The sequence below is a fragment of the Planococcus citri genome, chromosome 2, assembly GCF_950023065.1.
Source record: "Planococcus citri chromosome 2, ihPlaCitr1.1, whole genome shotgun sequence".
In the NCBI taxonomy this organism is placed as follows: domain Eukaryota; kingdom Metazoa; phylum Arthropoda; class Insecta; order Hemiptera; family Pseudococcidae; genus Planococcus; species Planococcus citri.
The window spans coordinates 58415562-58433141 of record NC_088678.1 but is presented as its reverse complement, the minus strand read 5'-3'; the positions used below and the strand labels follow the sequence as shown (position 1 = coordinate 58433141).

General features: G+C 33.9%; 5 protein-coding genes and 1 long non-coding RNA gene across 8 annotated transcripts; 3 read left to right on the top strand and 3 right to left on the bottom strand.

Moving 5' to 3' along the window:
- Positions 1-108: 108 nt before the first annotated feature.
- Rab5 (RAS oncogene family member Rab5) lies at positions 109-4836 on the bottom strand. 3 transcript variants are annotated; one of them, XM_065351716.1, is made up of 6 exons: positions 4574-4836; positions 3552-3734; positions 3310-3461; positions 3023-3239; positions 2792-2945; positions 109-1619 (listed from the first exon to the last, which is right to left on the bottom strand). In XM_065351716.1, exons 2-5 carry the CDS (start codon positions 3712-3714, stop codon positions 2833-2835), a joined length of 645 nt encoding a protein of 214 aa, XP_065207788.1. In that variant the 5' UTR covers positions 3715-3734; positions 4574-4836; the 3' UTR covers positions 109-1619; positions 2792-2832. The 3 variants fall into 3 exon arrangements, with proteins under 3 accessions (XP_065207788.1, XP_065207789.1, XP_065207787.1); XM_065351717.1 differs by lacking the exon at positions 4574-4836 and adding an exon at positions 4209-4390; XM_065351715.1 differs by lacking the exon at positions 4574-4836 and adding an exon at positions 3976-4030.
- Positions 4837-5442: 606 nt separating this feature from the next.
- On the top strand, positions 5443-7024 carry l(2)37Cc (prohibitin l(2)37Cc). Its single transcript, XM_065351718.1, has 6 exons — positions 5443-5682; positions 5915-6076; positions 6153-6295; positions 6366-6482; positions 6563-6658; positions 6732-7024. The coding sequence occupies exons 1-6, from the start codon at positions 5595-5597 to the stop codon at positions 6948-6950; spliced, it is 825 nt and encodes a 274-aa protein (XP_065207790.1). The 5' UTR covers positions 5443-5594; the 3' UTR covers positions 6951-7024.
- Positions 7025-7697: 673 nt separating this feature from the next.
- On the top strand, positions 7698-9091 carry IPIP (Inositol phosphatase interacting protein). Its single transcript, XM_065351714.1, has 3 exons — positions 7698-8131; positions 8210-8389; positions 8498-9091. Exons 1-3 carry the CDS (start codon positions 7924-7926, stop codon positions 8968-8970), a joined length of 861 nt encoding a protein of 286 aa, XP_065207786.1. The 5' UTR covers positions 7698-7923; the 3' UTR covers positions 8971-9091.
- On the bottom strand, positions 8264-14325 carry LOC135836720 (uncharacterized). Its single transcript, XR_010557075.1, has 2 exons — positions 13224-14325; positions 8264-9973 (listed from the first exon to the last, which is right to left on the bottom strand). It is a non-coding gene; the product is annotated as an uncharacterized LOC135836720 (long non-coding RNA).
- Positions 9648-12730, top strand: Mo25 (calcium binding protein Mo25). The gene is made up of 8 exons (XM_065351713.1): positions 9648-9787; positions 10197-10317; positions 10387-10554; positions 10622-10740; positions 10828-10996; positions 11100-11264; positions 11355-11459; positions 11545-12730. The coding sequence occupies exons 2-8, from the start codon at positions 10216-10218 to the stop codon at positions 12163-12165; spliced, it is 1449 nt and encodes a 482-aa protein (XP_065207785.1). The 5' UTR covers positions 9648-9787; positions 10197-10215; the 3' UTR covers positions 12166-12730.
- A 548-nt stretch (positions 14326-14873) lies between the features above and the next one.
- LOC135836713 (transketolase-like protein 2) lies at positions 14874-17217 on the bottom strand. Its single transcript, XM_065351701.1, has one exon. It carries the CDS (start codon positions 16974-16976, stop codon positions 15090-15092), a length of 1887 nt encoding a protein of 628 aa, XP_065207773.1. The 5' UTR covers positions 16977-17217; the 3' UTR covers positions 14874-15089.
- Between the last annotated feature and the right edge of the window lie 363 nt (positions 17218-17580).

The window sequence follows — 17580 nt, the reverse complement described above, 5'->3', positions numbered from 1 at the left end:
AGTAAAGAACTTACATACATCAATAAAAACCACTATAATATTCGATATTCAATATTCATATAGGTACAGCAAAACACGTAGCTATAAAAGACAAAAGAGTATTACAAATTATATAAAATGAATTCTTTATTACAAAATTTTCTCGATTTACACACGTATTGGATGTAGGCGGTAAAGTAAAAAAAAAAAAATTATCAGCAACGATGGCGTAATGAAAAATCAAAACGGTTTCGTTGATCGATTCGAACTTTGAGGGCATATCAGATTTTTAAATTTAAAATTTAATAAAGCGATCCGTGTTACAAAACTGTTTGCTGGTTGAACATTTTCCAAATATTTCCTACGAAGTACCTACATATTACAAGAGGTAAAATTTAAGCATTGAATAAGGAAAAACTGGGGCCATTATATTTACAATCACACAAAATAGTCTATAATGCGTTATAATTAAATTACTTTTTTTTTACGAATAAACCTCCATTAAAGCTTATGATATCGTTCCATTAACACTTCACTTCTCAATAACACGAACATGAAAAAATAGACCTACCTACATGATTTTAAAATGTTTCGATTCAAATTCTAGAACTACGGGAGGAAATGATCACTTTACATTACACGTATTTATCCGAGCATATGAAAAAGTACATTGAAAAAAAAATGATAAACAAAAGTAATTTTTATTCAGAGATATTCATATCATTTCCACCTACGACAGATTTTTTTTTAAAAAAAGGAAAAGAAATAATAAAAGTAAAAAATAGGTATCTATAAAACAGTTGCAAATTCAACAAAACAATAATATTACCACCCGCACAATGATAAATACTTCGAACAGAAGATGACCACTAATACGCAGATGTCAGCATTCGAAAATAAATTAAAGAGTTTCAAAGTATAAAATTTACTTACACTGATTTTCAAATAAAATATACAAAACTGTAAAAACTTTCATTAAATTTTTGCATGCAAATGCTCGAGTAGCCATTTAAAAAAAAACGAAGAAGAATAGAATAATAGTAGAATCAACCGAGATATACGTATAGTTTGTCAACATTCATGATACTGCACAATAAAAAGGGTGATGTTATATAATTCACAGAATTAATTTAAAAAAAGAATCGATGCTAATAATACAATAATAATATTATAAAAATAAATAAATAACATAATTTTTTATATTAATTCGTAATAATAGTAATATTAAAATAATAATAATGAAAACGAATGTACACACCAGAACGCGAATCCATTTCAATACATAAACCTGTATATTATACTAATGGTAATAGCGAAATTATATGTATTATCGATTATAAACATGTTTGAATAAATCCGCGCCCAAATTAAATTTCCGGGACCTGTGCGCGAGTGGAATTTTTTACACAAAATAAATGCCGCTGCATAATATAAGTATTTTTATATATGAAAGAAAATATCCCAGAAGCTTAGTACGAATGTATGTTTCTAGTAACTTTATTACTCGCGGATAAAAAGTGATATTTGGTTGTCGGCGTTGCTTGATGCAATTTTTCGTGTTGGTACTTTAACGACACGCCATTCTTTTGTTTTGTTTTAATAATACTGCTGCTGCTGTTGCTGTTGTCGCTACTGCAATCCTGAAACCGGAAATAATTCGTTCAATTACACTAACGAAAGAAATTAAATAAAACTAAACGTAGGGTACTTCGATGATTAAATTATTCGAGAGTAAATACCAATCGAATATTGTATTCAATATTTGTACGTGTTTTTTCCGACGTAAAAGGAAAGTGAAATCTACGAATCTATGATAAAAATAAGATCGAAAAAATGCAAGTCAAATTATTCCCTATACCCGGAATACTTTAATAGTTCATTATTTATTCAACTAGGAAAATAAAGAGATTTTCGACGAATTTTCAAGTTTATTTTTCGAGCGAAGCAAGGGAAGTAACTCAAAATTGTAGAAAATCGTTTATGTTATCAGTTAAATAATCTATATTTTTATCTAATCGTGGGAAGAAAACGCGAAAATTTGCTCACTATGCTGTAATAACAAATTTTCATAGCATTTTTAATGAAAAATGACTCAGATTATCCCGAAATGAAAAGGCACCAATCGAAGTTTATCGATTCCTCATTTTTTGGTACTTCTTACGAAATATACTATTTATAATTTGTTATCATTAGGAATCCGTAGATTTTTTACAAAGAAACTTCCACAAAACTTCCCCGTAGGATTCCTAATTAATCATTCAAATCACGAAATTTCAACGGAAATACCCACACTGACAACGCGTTTATGAAAACGAAACCGTCAAAACTATACGACTGTAATATGAAATGGCAAACTAAGATAATAATACACTACGTTAGCGTATCACGCATTTACGAATAGATAAGCTAAACGGATGCAACTACACTTTATCAGCAATTCTTATACACTTTTAGAATTTTTCTATAACTAAACGAGGAATTTTGCATTTATACAGAAACAATGAAATGAAATGAATTGCGAGGATCAGAATTGCATGAAATGTTATGATATTATCAAACGAAACTCGATGAAGGTTTGTTCATTTCCTCGACCTCCTGTAATTGGTCGAATACATGTATTCAATTTGACAATGTAGGAAATGCGATAAAATATAACCGGGAATAGCCTGTTGATTACTTTGTGACAATTAAATAACCGATTTAAAAATTTGAATTTAGAAGTTGGAACACGAAGGCCAAAGGCAAAGAGTATTTTGCATTTTAAAAAAAATGAAAAAACGTTGAAATTATCCACAATACGAATAATATTTACCGTATAAGCTAAGGAAATAAATGCATTATGGTATATTCATTTCATTTACAACAGCCAGTCGGCATTCTGGATGAGCCTTCTGTTTCTCCTAGGCGATGACTTTGTCTATTTGTTCCACTACTAGCGTTACCATTATTTTTAGGTAACCTTTTGGCTGTAAAATAAATTCAATAATGCTTAAATTTGCTCCTACAAATGCGAATTATCACACAGACGAGAAAAAAAAATTACCTATAGCCAAGAATATATCGTTGACGTTCATCGCACTTTTGGCTGACGTTTCCATAAATAATAACGCATTTTCTTCGGCGTATTGTTGCGCTTCTTCGTATTCTACACTTCTTTTATTAGCTAAATCTGTCTTATTACCAGCGAGTGCTATAACGATATCGGGAGATGCCTGCCTTTGGAGTTCTTTAACCCAGGTTTTTGCTCGTCCGAATGTGTCCTAAATTGATCGTAATTATTACAATGAAACGAACTCGTAATACGAAAAGAATTATTCGTCGTATATTTACTTGTTTCGTGATGTCGTATACGACGATCGCTGCTTGCGCATTTCTGTAGTACATAGGAGCTAAACTATGATATCTTTCTTGACCAGCAGTATCCCATATTTCGAATTTAACCGTGGTGTCATCCAGGCATACAGTTTGCGTGAGAAAAGCGGCTGTAAAAATAGAGAAAAAATTATTATTAAAAATATTTATTCGAAAGATGGCGAATCACTGAATCAGCCGTAATTATAATTAACACATACCTCCTATGGTACTTTCTTGAAATTCGTGAAATTGACCTTTAACAAAACGTAAAACGAGACTAGATTTTCCAACTGCTGATTCACCTAACAGTACAAGCTTGAACTGGCAAATTTTCGCTTGAGCTTGTCCATTTGGACGTTGATTTACCACTCTATTTGACATTCTTTCGTTTATAGACGAAACTGAAACACAATAATCACTTTTTAAGTAACGAGATTAACAATTGTTTTGTAAATATTTTCACCTGTATTATTAAAAATGAACTAGTTTTTTCAAATAGTGATAACAGCACGTAGGCATGAAACACATTGTTGCGTAACCACTATTTTGTAAATAAACCAAAAATGTACGTTCTATGAAAAACATAAAACAGAGTATAGAACAATGTGTTTCAGCAAAAATTTAAAACTCGACGAGATTAACTTTTCCCCAGAGTTAAACCATAACCATAGGCATATGCCATCTGAGTTTCGATAACAAATCTTGTATAGTCATCCTTATGCCGAATTGAAATACATGCGAAAAGTGACAGTGAATTGTCGTCGTTATGATATAAAAATTTATGCGAGCGCGACACATATGTATCGCAGTAAAACAATGACATCTGTAAAACCAACTAGATCACTCGGATTATCCAATAATTCGAAATAACCTACCAACTCAAACAAAGAAATTATGAAACGCCCTTACAACAAAAACGTAATTATAGGAATTCGACAATTTTTCAAACAACTTTAATAAATCAGATTCTCGTACGAAACACAATTATAAAACATGATCACCATACATCGAACTGTATTGCTATAACGATGACTTAGACAACTAAAATATTAATTAGTTTTGCTATCACAAAACGCCATTATCACAAGTTATAATAACAATCTTGTTTTTAGATAATATATTGCGTACTAGAAAGAAATGAGTGAAAAATCTACACGATCATTCAGCATAGTGTTTTCTAGACCCTGTTTTTCTCCTTTATTATTATTCAATTTTAATGCAAAATCGGTAAAATACGTACCTACGGAATGATTCAAAGTTTCAAGTAGGTGTGTAAAATCATGAAATCATGAATGAATCACCTTTAATAATTCAAAGTACGGTAACGTTTTTACACTATAAATTCCAGATTTTCAATGTACAATAACGACAAACGATTACAACAATTAAAATAAATGTAGATAGAAATTGATAAGCGAACGGTAAATCACATCCAACGCAGCATTTTCAATCAAATTTCGAATTTTCTTTCACTGCGCTGGAGACATTTTTTTTCATGAAAATTATGTGGAAAATATAAGAAAGTAGGGTTACCAACCTCGATTCTTTGAAACTTTTAGCTATTTTTAATTTTTTTTTGTTTGTCATTTTGAATAATTTACGTTTTGGTTCTTCGTTCGACGTGCGCTGTTGTCAGATTTTAGGTGAACGAACAACGAACAAGAGTCGAATAAATTTGGAAACGCTGCAATTTGTAGATAATTTTTTTTGAGTAGTGGTGTTTAGTGGTGTTAAGTATCGTCGAAAAAAGGTATCGATTAGTATCGAATGATTCTCCAAAAGTATCGATAAGTAATAAGTATATACCCCCAATTTTTCGCATTTTTGCCGGTGTTTTTTTTTTACCATGGGCCATGGCCCAGAGGAAAAAACGAAAAATACAGTGACAATTTGACAACAGCTGGAATTTCACAAAAATTTGAACAGTTTTTGGTATTTTTGTTTTTTTCATGCTTTTACTCGTATTTTGAGGAAGTTTTAACCATATTTTGCACCATTTTTGCTAAATTTTAACGAGATTTTGTATTCGATACTCGCTCAAAAAGTATCGATAAGTATCGAATACAGCCAAGTATCGATACTATCGATACTATCGATATTTTTTGACACCACTATTTTTGAGGATACAAAAAATTGAGATAAAAATCGGATCGGCCTCGTGCGGTTATCGTTTTTTTGAGTTTTTGAAGTGCGTTTTTTTCAAAAACCCGAATTGTAATTAGTATTTAATATACTACGTATCTTTTATTAATGCTAAAATAATGGCTGCTCAAATATTCAATCGAATCAGCCAGTTGGGTTTGGGTCTTGCCGTTGTCGGCGGTGTTGTAAATTCTGCTCTGTACAATGGTAAGTTGAAGTATTTAAAATGTTGATGAAAATTAATCAAACGTAAAGCATTCATGCGTTATTTCGCTGAAGAAATCACCATCAATGTGTCATTTACGCATTGCAAACATATCCCTAGTTTTTCACCAGTAACTGAGAAACACTTCGTGCGCTAGAGCCGGCATGAAAGATGATGAAATTTTGTATTTTCTTGTCGTGCATAGTCTCAGTTTTTTTGTCGTTTTTGTTGCAGTTGACGGTGGTCACAGAGCTGTTATATTCGATAGATTCGCTGGTATTAAGAAATTCGTAGTCGGTGAAGGAACTCACTTTTTCATTCCATGGGTTCAGAAACCAGTCATTTTTGATATTCGTGCCAGACCCAGAAATGTCCCTGTAGTCACTGCTAGTAAAGGTATGTAGTAAACGTTTTGTCGTAAAATGAAGCTCGGAGGGAAAGAAAAGTAATTGTGACTTGTAATTTGTTACAGATTTGCAAAATGTAAATATCACCTTGAGAATATTATTCCGACCAAAACCAGATCAATTGCCGAGAATATACACTATTTTGGGAGTCGATTACGATGAAAGAGTGCTACCCTCTATTACGACTGAAGTTTTGAAAGCTGTTGTGGTACGGTTTTTTGATTGCACTTCGCACTTTCATTGTATTTTGATCAAGTAATGAACTGGTTAATTTTTAGGCTCAATACGATGCTGGCGAACTTATTACCCAAAGAGAAGTAGTTTCTGAAAAAGTCAGTGAAGAATTGAACGAAAGAGCTGCCCAATTTGGAGTTATACTTGATGACATTTCAATTGTGGGTCATTTTGCTCGGTAACATTATTGCGTATTAAGAAGTTGAAATTTTTTCTAATGTATTATATTTGACTCCCCCAGACACATTTGACGTTTGGCAAAGAGTTCACCCAAGCTGTTGAATTGAAACAAGTCGCGCAACAAGATGCCGAACGTGCAAGATTTTTAGTAGAAAGGGTGAGTTTCAAATTTTTAGTTGTACTTTAATTGACGATTGTGAGACCTTTTACGATTTTTGTTATTATTTTAGGCTGAGCAACAAAAACAAGCTGCTATTATTTCCGCTGAGGGAGACGCACAGGCTGCCTTATTGCTGGCTAAATCTTTTGGTGACGCTGGTGAAGGTTTGGTAGAATTAAGGCGTATTGAAGCTGCCGAAGATATTGCTTACCAATTATCACGAGCAAGACAAGTGACTTACTTACCGTCGAATCAAAATGTTCTGTTGAATTTGCCCCAAACAGCGTAGTAAAATAAAGTTTCTGTTATATAAATATTGAAAGGTTAGATGTTAAATTCAAATATACTATTATAAGTTTTCTATTTGGCTGTATTCATTTTTAGAATAGTCTTACTAAAACAAGTAATTTGAAGAATTCTTACTTTGCATCGGTGCTCTTTCGACGTAGGTTGGTATTCTCAGATCTCAGAACGGATCAAGTTCTGATCTTTAACAATGAGTTTTGTAATTTGAATTGAAACAAAAACTGGAATTTTCTTTGGAATGAGAATAAATAAATCACCAAGTTTAGTGTATTCTAGATCAGGTTTACAAAATAATGCAAGGTTTTTTTCGGAATGTTGAGTTTCGCTACTACTGCTGAACTTCAAAATAAAAGAACAATGGAATGGCTTCCAGTTATTCTTTATTTATGACGAAATCCTTCTAATGACTACGACTTGAGTTTTAAAAAAAATCCTCGTGGAAAATAATTAGTAGGAAACGCCAATGACTTGAGTTATCTTTATCTTACTCTCGATGATTAGAATCAGATTCACTGAAATTTTTCATTGTCTTCATCGACACCGAGTTCAACGTCTTCAAAAAAATTAAAAAACAACAATAAATGTATGTAGATGTTTTAATTTGAATTTTGATTTTGAATAAATTTTTTTCAAAAAATTTTAATTAAGAGGATTGAGCGAACCTATCACAACTTTTCTGTACTAACAAAATTGAATTTTTCAATATTTATTTTTTCTTTACTGCGGTGATCAGCTGTTGATGTTGTACACTCCATACGCAATCGCTATCATTTCGCGAAAAAAAATTGTAAATTCGTATCATTTTTATTCATTTTTTATACATTTTCAATTTTATAATTACGTATTTTCACTTTTTCGGTGTATTCATCTATCTCGGTGAATAATTTAGTCGGAGTGTAACATGGTCCTACGTCTTTTGTATGTCTTGAAAACGTAATCGAAGAGTGTCCAGAAATATGAAAATCAACGAAAAGAATCTTTGCGTTTTCGCTGTATCGCCTACAATTGCCGCTGATAAAGAAGGATATCTGATGAAAAAAGGAGAAGTCAATAAAGGATTCCAAAAAAGATGGTTTGTTCTCAAAGGAAACTTGCTATTTTATTTCGAAAAACGATACGATAAAGAACCTCTGGGACTGATAATATTAGAAGGCTGTACTATAGGTAAGAGAATCATAATTAATAATTCAATATCATTCTCTTCTTCAGATTCAGCTTTATAATGAGTTCTTTTGTTTTCAGAATTGGATGAAAATGATGCTCAATTTAGTTTTAAGATTGTTTTTCATGGAGCGGGAAATCGAACTTATGTGTTATGTGCCGATAATCAAGAATCCATGGAGCAATGGATGAAAAGTCTCGCTTGTTCTAGTTATGATTACATGAAATCTATGGTTACCGAATTGCAAAGGCAATTGAAAGGTATAATATATTGATGAAGGTTTTTGAGCACTTGGCTAAGGCTGAGGATTACTATCTGAATTTTTGAAATATGTTTGTAAATTGAATTTCGATTTGATTGTGTTTCAGAAACAAGAAGTCATAAATGTAATGAAAAAATAAACGATTCAGATCAGCCCAACTCAATCGCGGAGTCTTATATTCATAGTACTAGCGAGGAGAAATTGAATAGTTTAACTTCTAGTTCCAGAACGCCTCAGCAAAGTGCCAATTCATCCCCTCATCCGCCACCTCGTCATAGGCAACAAAAATTAGCCCAATCTCAGTCAGCTCATTGTATCCCTACATCGAAAATCAAATCTCCAAATATGGTGCAATCCTCGTCGCATGGAAATAATAATCCGAATTCTCATCACAATCTGCCTAATCAACGTAATAAAATAAGTTTCAAAGATATGCACACGGCTTTTGGGCGACCCGTACTGAGCGATCGCAATTTATGGAGACACCAAAGAAAAAATGATTTACAATCGGGAAATGCTCTTCGTAAAGAAGAATACAAGCAACCTATTGCGGAGCAAAATTTGTTAATATCACTATGAAGCGATTTCGTCATTATATGTATTATTTTATTTATGCGTTACTTTTCTCTGCAGTTATGTTTTTTATCCATTTAAGATTATTTCATTTTAGCTGTCGAATAAAGTATTATTTTTGTTTTTATTCTTCTGTTGATGTTGATTGAGTAATTTTAGGCATGATTGAATTCTTGAAATTTGCACGTAATAGTGTTAAATAATACAAGGCGTGTCGATTTGCTATTGCTACTGAAAACAGCAGTTTCCGAGTAACAAAATGTATCATCGTTCATCGTATGGACGTATGTCGCATAGTTCCGATTCTAAGAAAAGGTCATGATCACGGTCATGAGCTAGATGATTGTGTTTAAAATGATTCTCTATTTTTCCCTTCCTACGTGCTAAATTGTTTTCGTTTTTACTTGTTATTTATTTATATTTTTCTGCAGACCGCCGAATTTTCGAATTTTGAATTTGTTCCAAGTTTTACTTTTATATTTTCATTTCATTCATCGAGGAGGCAACAGTGTTATTGTATCAGAAGTATTTTTTTCTCTACAAATCCAACATTGTAAAACTTTTTGAGCTTTCCCACTCAGAACATCATCGACCACTTCAATGATTCTCAATTTCTCATCATTATTTTCGTGAATTTTATGAATGACGTTTGTAAATTGGAAATTATTTCATTAAAAAGTTTCGATGAAAAAGTAACCTTATTGCTTGAGTAATCGAGTTTAAATCTGGATGACTGAAATCTACAGTTAATCGCCACCTTTCAGCCTTTCGATTGGAAACTTGACCGTGTTCTACAGAGGTGTTTATTTCATTACGTACTTGGGTATGTTCTATGATTAATTATCACATATGTACTGTTATAGATAATTCGATGAATTATATCATATTTACCCAATATATCCGTAGGAAAATATTCTAGTTCTTCTAAATGCTGGCTTTCCCACTTCTCCAGTAGTTTGTTTTGCGTTTCGTAACATCCAATACTTTGTATGGTGTTTGCTGTACTGTACTACATCAATGACATTGTTCAAAATTTATGAAAATAACGTATTACATTACAGCATATAATATCGTGAACTGATCATTTATCAACTATTACATGTCCAGAAAACCAAAACTTTTCCAGTCCAGAATTGAGCACTAATGTTGTTGAACTACTATTACGATTACCTAATTCATGATACATTGTTAGACCTGAACTAATGTTATAATTTTTTTTAAATTTTTTTCAGTTTTGTACAAGAAATCATAATGCCTCTGTTCGGCAAATCTCAGAAAAGTCCTACTGAAGTAGTTAGAGCATTGAAAGATGCTTTAATTGCTCTAGAACGCGGAGATAAAAAATCTGATAAGGTTAGTTATCGTTTTTGCGGATTTTGTTTTGTTTTTAAACATGCCTAAGCCGTATAAATTCTGTTACAGGCTCAAGAAGATGTCAGCAAAAATTTATTACTTATTAAAAATATGCTTTATGGGAATTCAGAATGCGAACCGCAAACAGATATTGTCGTAGCACAAGTTGCTCAAGAATTTTACAATAACAATTTGCTGTATTCGTTGATCTGTAATTTGAGCAAAATTGATTTCGAAGTAAGTCTGTCGTAAATTGAAATGGTAATTTTTAATATACGATATTAAAGGATATCCTTGTCAACAGGGCAAAAAAGACGTAGCTCAAGTTTTCAACAACATCTTGAGAAGACAAATTGGAACCCGGTCACCGACGGTCGAATATATTTGCACTAAACCGGAGATTTTATTTACTTTAATGTGTGGGTAAGTTGAAACCTTCGTGAGAGTTGATAACTGGAAATAGGTCGATTTATTAACATTTTATGTGTTTCAAAATTAACCAACGTACAGATACGAATTACAAGAGATAGCTTTGAATTGTGGTTCTATGTTGAGAGAATGCGCACGATACGAAGCCTTAGCTAAGATAATGCTTAACTCGGAAGACTTCTTCAATTTTTTTAGATACGTTGAAGTTTCTACTTTTGATATTGCTTCCGATGCATTTTCCACCTTCAAAGTTAGTATTGAATTAGCAATACATTCTAAAGATGGTTGGGTATTGAAAATAATTGTTATTGGAAATTCGTATTCGAATTAATAATTCTTTTTGTCTTTTTCAGGAACTACTCACGAGACATAAAATCATTTGCGCTGAATTTCTCGAACAAAACTACGAAAAAGTTTTCAAACATTATCAACGATTATTGAATTCGGAAAATTATGTGACCCGACGACAAAGTCTGAAGTTATTGGGAGAGCTTTTACTGGATAGACATAATTTTACGGTATTGTATAAGCTATGTAGCAATAATTGCTATAACGATAAGGTGTTAATTTTTGAAAAAATTCACCGTGGAAATTCCTATCATTTTCAGGTTATGACACGGTACATATCAAACCCAGACAATTTGAAATTGATGATGAACATGCTGAAGGAGAAATCACGAAATATTCAGTTCGAAGCATTTCACGTATTCAAAGTACGAAAACTCGGTTCATTTCTATCTTTTTTCATACACGTTGTTTGAATTTTTCGTTTTTTTAATAAAAATGACCTCGTTTTAGGTATTTGTCGCGAATCCAAACAAACCTAAACCAATTCTAGATATATTATTGAGGAACCAAGAAAAATTAGTAGACTTTTTATCACGTTTCCACACCGATAGATCAGAAGACGAACAATTCAACGACGAAAAAGCATATTTAATTAAACAGATCAAAGAATTGAAACCAATGCAGTCTTCCAGTTCGACAGGCGGAGCAAGTTCGTCTACATCGTATTCGTCAACGACCACGTATTTTAGCGCCAATACATCTTCGAAATCGACTTTCGTTACAAGTAATACCACCTCGACTACAGTATCGGATTCGGCCGATGTGACCAGCAGTACTGGAAATGTCGGTACGAGTAACGCTGTTGGTTCCAAAAGCCATGGTGCTGTAACTTCAACTAGCTTTAATGATACTCCATCCACTAGTATTAACGCTTCATACACGTCCAGTACTACGTTAAACGCTTCTAGTAGTGGTAATGTACCATCTAGCTCTAGTATTACCAACATTATTCCTTCTTCTGTGCATTCATCTTCAGTATCATCTAACGCTTACAATACAAATATTTCTACTTCTAATACATCCTATAGAAATGTCGATAACATAAGTGATAAACCTGTTTTATTCGATTGATTGAAACAATCCTGGCGGCGTGTTAATTTATGAATTATACATTTTTTACGATAATTTAAATGTTTTTAGTTACTTTTTTCCTGATATTATTTATTCCACACTAAGTTTTAATTTTTTGTTTTTTTCATGCGGATTTTTCAATTACTGAAAAATTTAATCAACGTTCAATCAATCCAATAAAAGTATTAATGTAAACGTATTTTCGCATAATTTATCGAATTACCCTAGATTATTCCGGCTCGAATGTGTTTTACAATCTTGAAAAATTCACATAAAATCGAGGCCTTTGCTACAATTTGAAGTTAACATCACTTATACCGACTCGACCTGCGCTTCATACTTAGGCCTACGTGTAAATCTGCAACTGTACTGCATAATTTAATTCAAAACCAAACACCAACATTCCGTTTTGATGATGTTATTTAAACCGAGGATGCGTTTGATATTTAGGTAATAGAAATACGAACGCAGTAAAATTATTCCAACTTGTATGAAACATACGATTTAAATTAAACCAGTTATCAGTATCAGATGTAGAATATCAAATAAAGTACATTGAAATTTATTTACCTACCTATTTATTTAATACAACTTCTATCTAGATCTAGATGCATTAAATTATATTTATAGAAGTAATGACTAAAATGAACCCTAATTACGACAGTGACAGTTTAATGCTGAATGTCAAGAATACAAACATGTTGATGACATAATGGTGTAATTAGTAAACCTGATACCTAGATAATTGTTGTACCATAGCAAAAATCTATTTTAAAAATCAAATTGACTAGTTTACATTTAACTATGACAGTATAGGTACTATTTAACGGCATTAATTATTTTCCAACAAAATGGATCAGAAATCTTTCTTTTTACGAAATAGGTTTTAACCAATTTTTAGCTAAATTCATTCAAACTGAAGTAATACCATGAACACCAAATGTCTTCAAATAGTTGTCACATAAACTTCGCATGTTTAAAAATAAACGATCGATTCAATCATCTATTTCGAAGAAATGCAAAATTTGGGAATAAAAAATGAATATTTATGTACCTACCTACTTGAAGATCTTTATTCTTCAACCATCGTTAATTTACAGTAACCGAAATTGAAAGAGTGGACGAGTCAATAAACCGACAATTCACGTTATGCCATAATACCTAATTCACTTCTGGCCTGATTCAGTTATCAAAGCGTCAATTAACGAATGAATTTTTAATAAACACTAACGAATACACCCATCTCCAAACAATTCTGAAAAGATTGGGTGAAAACGTGTAAAGAATAAACTGATAATTTCTTTCAACACAATCTTTGTTTTTAGGTTGTAAATTTTCAGATAATATAATGATGCATATAAGTATGTAATGTATGTAGTTTGTAATCCAACACGATAAACAGCATAATCTATTGGAAATTCATTCACAGCTCGTTACAACCATACAAAAACACACCGATCTTTTCTGAATCTGAAAATGAAATAGAAATCCAAAATTTCAACGCTTCTGTTACCTAAACATAATTTTTTCATTCGATACCCTCTCCCCTCACCTCCCACAGAAGTGTAACCAGAATACATAGGCATAACTTTTTTTTTGTTGAGTATGCGTAATTTTTGAGCTGTCGAGTGTCGAATGTCGACATCTGATTACTCAGCATATTTTATACAAATGCCTCTTCGATTCCTATTCAATTGAACTGAAGAAACTGAATAATACGTATAAGTAGAATTGAAATCATGTTAGGACTACGAAACATTACAATGCAAAACAAGTCAGTGCATTCGCACGCCTACACCCTACACTTCACACATCGAATTTATACGTCAAGTCATTGCACGTTAAATGGAAAGCGAAGATAAATTCAATGTAGCGAGGGCCTCGAAATCGCGATTCGCGAATTTAATCACTATAATTATATGGGTACAGGTACCTATAACGATCAGACTAAATTCTCTGTTCCATGTTTTCATACATTGAAAAACTAGTTTGAAGTTGAATTCAACCGCATTTTACATAGGTATCATACGAGATACTTTCTTCACCTCAAGGTTAAATTTGTTCAAGTTTTCTGAGAAATGTTCACGAGTCAATCTCACGTCATTCACTGCTCAACCTCCACTGACTGACTTTTCCAGTATCTAAAGTAAATTCTTCAGCTGAAAAAATTTCCGCTCCGAAACGTTATCAAACAGTGGACTGTACAATAAATTACACATTAATGTTTATCGATATAAACAAATTATCAGTCATCGAACGAGAATAAGAGGTCAAGAGTACCATATTTCAAATTCCAGAACACGATCGAAGTTTGACTTTGGATCATAGACTAAGTAGTACCTACAGAAGTGAGAAGAGATGCACCTACTCTATTTTTAGATTAATAATAATAATTTTTCAAAATACAATAATCATAAAAAATCTATGTAGGAACTCGACGAATTAATCGTTAATCAAACTGAACTTCTAGAGGTTAAACTTTTAACCAAAACATGACCTTTGTAACAATCACGATTTTCGTAAGATGTGGTTGAATACGGAAATTAGAGGTGACCGAGCTTTACTTTTATCGAAGCAAAGCATAAAAACGACGAGTAAAAATATTCGAAAAAATCATTTTCACCTAAATACCTACGTGTTTTAATATGAAATTCAAACCGTGTAGATTCTCCTTTACCAAATACGACACAATAAAACTACACATGATATCGGACACGAAAAAAATGTACTTCAATTCGATATTCAACATACAAATTAGATTCAAATACATTTCTCCTTACATCAAGCAATCAGAATTCAATTTTCGAAAAATACAACAAATACAGTGGCTTTTAAAAAAATGGTAGGGGTAATGAAATATTATACATTTCTAACAACCCATATTTTGAAAGTAAAATCAGGAATGATAAGTTACAGGATTGTTCTTAGAGAATGCTCAACACAGTTTTCACGATGCTTTTCGAGCTAATACCAAAAAGATCTAAAAGTACTTTAGGAGGGCCAGATCTGGGAATGGCTCTGACGGCCAAACTTTTCACCGTAATATTGCTTTGCTCGGAGACAGCGGAAGCGACAGCTTCGCCGATACCACCTTCGGGATAGTGATCTTCGACGGTGATAATTTTGGCTTTACATTGGAGGGCGTTTTGGATAATGAACTGCGCATCGATAGGTTTTACGGTGAATAAATCGAGGACACGGATATTGACGTTGTGTTTTTGTTGTAATTCGTTGGCAGCGTCGACAGCCTCGTGTAACGTGACACCAGCGCCGATCACGAGAGCTACGTCGTTACTCGAGCTCTTGATTATTTTATGTTTACCGGCGGCGAATGGTTCGTCGTTATTGTACAAAATTGGAGTGTTAGGACGAGACGTTCTAATGAAACAGATACCTTTAGTATTGGCAGCTAGTTCGGCCGCTCTTTCGGTACTGACGGCGTCCGAAGGGTAGAAAACGGTAGATCCAGGAACTGCTCTAAACATGGCTAAATCCTCCAGGGCCATTTGACTAGGACCATCTTCACCGATACTCACACCGCAATGCGAACCGACGAAGTTGACGTTGGTTTGCGATATGGCGCCCATACGTATTTGATCGAAAGCTCTGCTAAAGAAAGCAGCAAAAGTTGATACGAATGGTATGGTTCGGTCCCGGCAACCGGCTCCGATAGCCACACCGACTAGATTTTGTTCGGCGATAAAACACTCGATGTAACGGTCTGGGAAATCTTTTTTGATTTTATCCGAAAAAGTGGAATTTTTCGTGTCACCGTCCAATCCGATGACGCGACTGTTGTTGGCAGCTAATTTAGCCAAGGCTGTACCGTAAGCCAATCTGGTAGCTACGACGTCGGTTTTCTTGTACGCTGGCGGCGTATTCAATTGAACCGGTGTCTTTGGCAATACTGGAGCTAAAGGTGCTTCGAGAGAGGGTCTGTCGATCGAAGGAATCGTGTTGATGTCATTTTTAATCAACGAACTGACGTATTTGATCACTTCGTCGGCTTTGTCTCCTAAAGGTTTACCGTGCCATTCTACGAGATCTTCGATGTTGGGGAAATATTTACCTTTGAAGGTTTTAGCGATGATAGCGGTAGGTTTGCCGGTGGTGTTAGAAGCTTCGTGGAACGCTTTACATAATTCTTCGACGTCGTGACCGTCGACGACAATAACATGGAATCCGAAGCTTTCGACTCGTTTTCTATACACATTCATGTCATGTTTTAAAGCTGTAGGTTCGGATTGGCCCAACCTGTTTATATCGAATATCGCCACGAGGTTATCTAGATTGTAATACGAAGCGAAATTAAGAGCTTCCCAAACAGAACCTTCGGCACTTTCACCATCACCCAAAATACAGTACGTTCTGTACGTAGCTTTATCGTAGTATTTTCCGACATAAGCCATACCGCAGGCAACAGATAAACCTTGTCCCAAAGATCCAGTACCGACATCGACAAAGTTCAATCTCGGCGTCGGGTGACCTTCCAAATCGCTATCTATTTTACGCAAGTTCAATATATCGTTGACTGGGAATAAACCTGCCTCGGCCCAGGCAGCGTATAAAATCGGAGCGGCGTGTCCTTTCGAAAGGATTAATCTATCGTGCGATGGATCACGGGGATTTTTTAAATCGTACCTCATTACGTGGAAGAATAGTACGGACATCAGCTCAGCCATGGAAGAGCATGATGTAGGATGGCCGGAATTAGACGCATTCGTAGCCCTGATCGAATCGATCCTTAGCTTGTGAGCGATATCTTTCAATTCTTGTAATACTTTCGCTTCCGGTTTATGGTATTTGGTCATGATGATTCGCGTATTTTTATATATCGAACTGACACTAAAACAAATAACTAAACGTTGAATTTAATTACACAAACACACAAGATTACAACGCGACAAACACCGACAAAACAGACACAATTCCTACGAAAGAGAGATAAGAGATTCAACTACACAACGGATGACGGGATGACGGAGCAACAGGTCTAACCTTCAATACCTAAGGAACCGGCCGGCATTACTGATCATGCGCGTGCAGCAATTCACTTCACTACAACGGACTTTACTACTACACGAACGATATAAGACGACTAAAAACACACTTCTTGTATGTGTATGTGAGAATATTGGTTAATGGAGTTTTGTTTCAATTCCCCCTTCACCCCTCCATTCAGTACTTTCATTATTTCACCTTTTTGCTCGATTAATTGACTTTCCTTAAATTAAACGTGTAAAGTATTTGTTTTAAAACGAGCCGAATGACGAAGGTCGATTGTTTGAAATTGGCTGTCAACCTTTCTCGTCTCGTCGTCTCGATCTCTCTCGAATTCGAATATTTCTGAGTTCATTCATGATTCAATTATTAATTACTCTTGCCTTTGTCTGATGCACAGCGACACATGTCGTG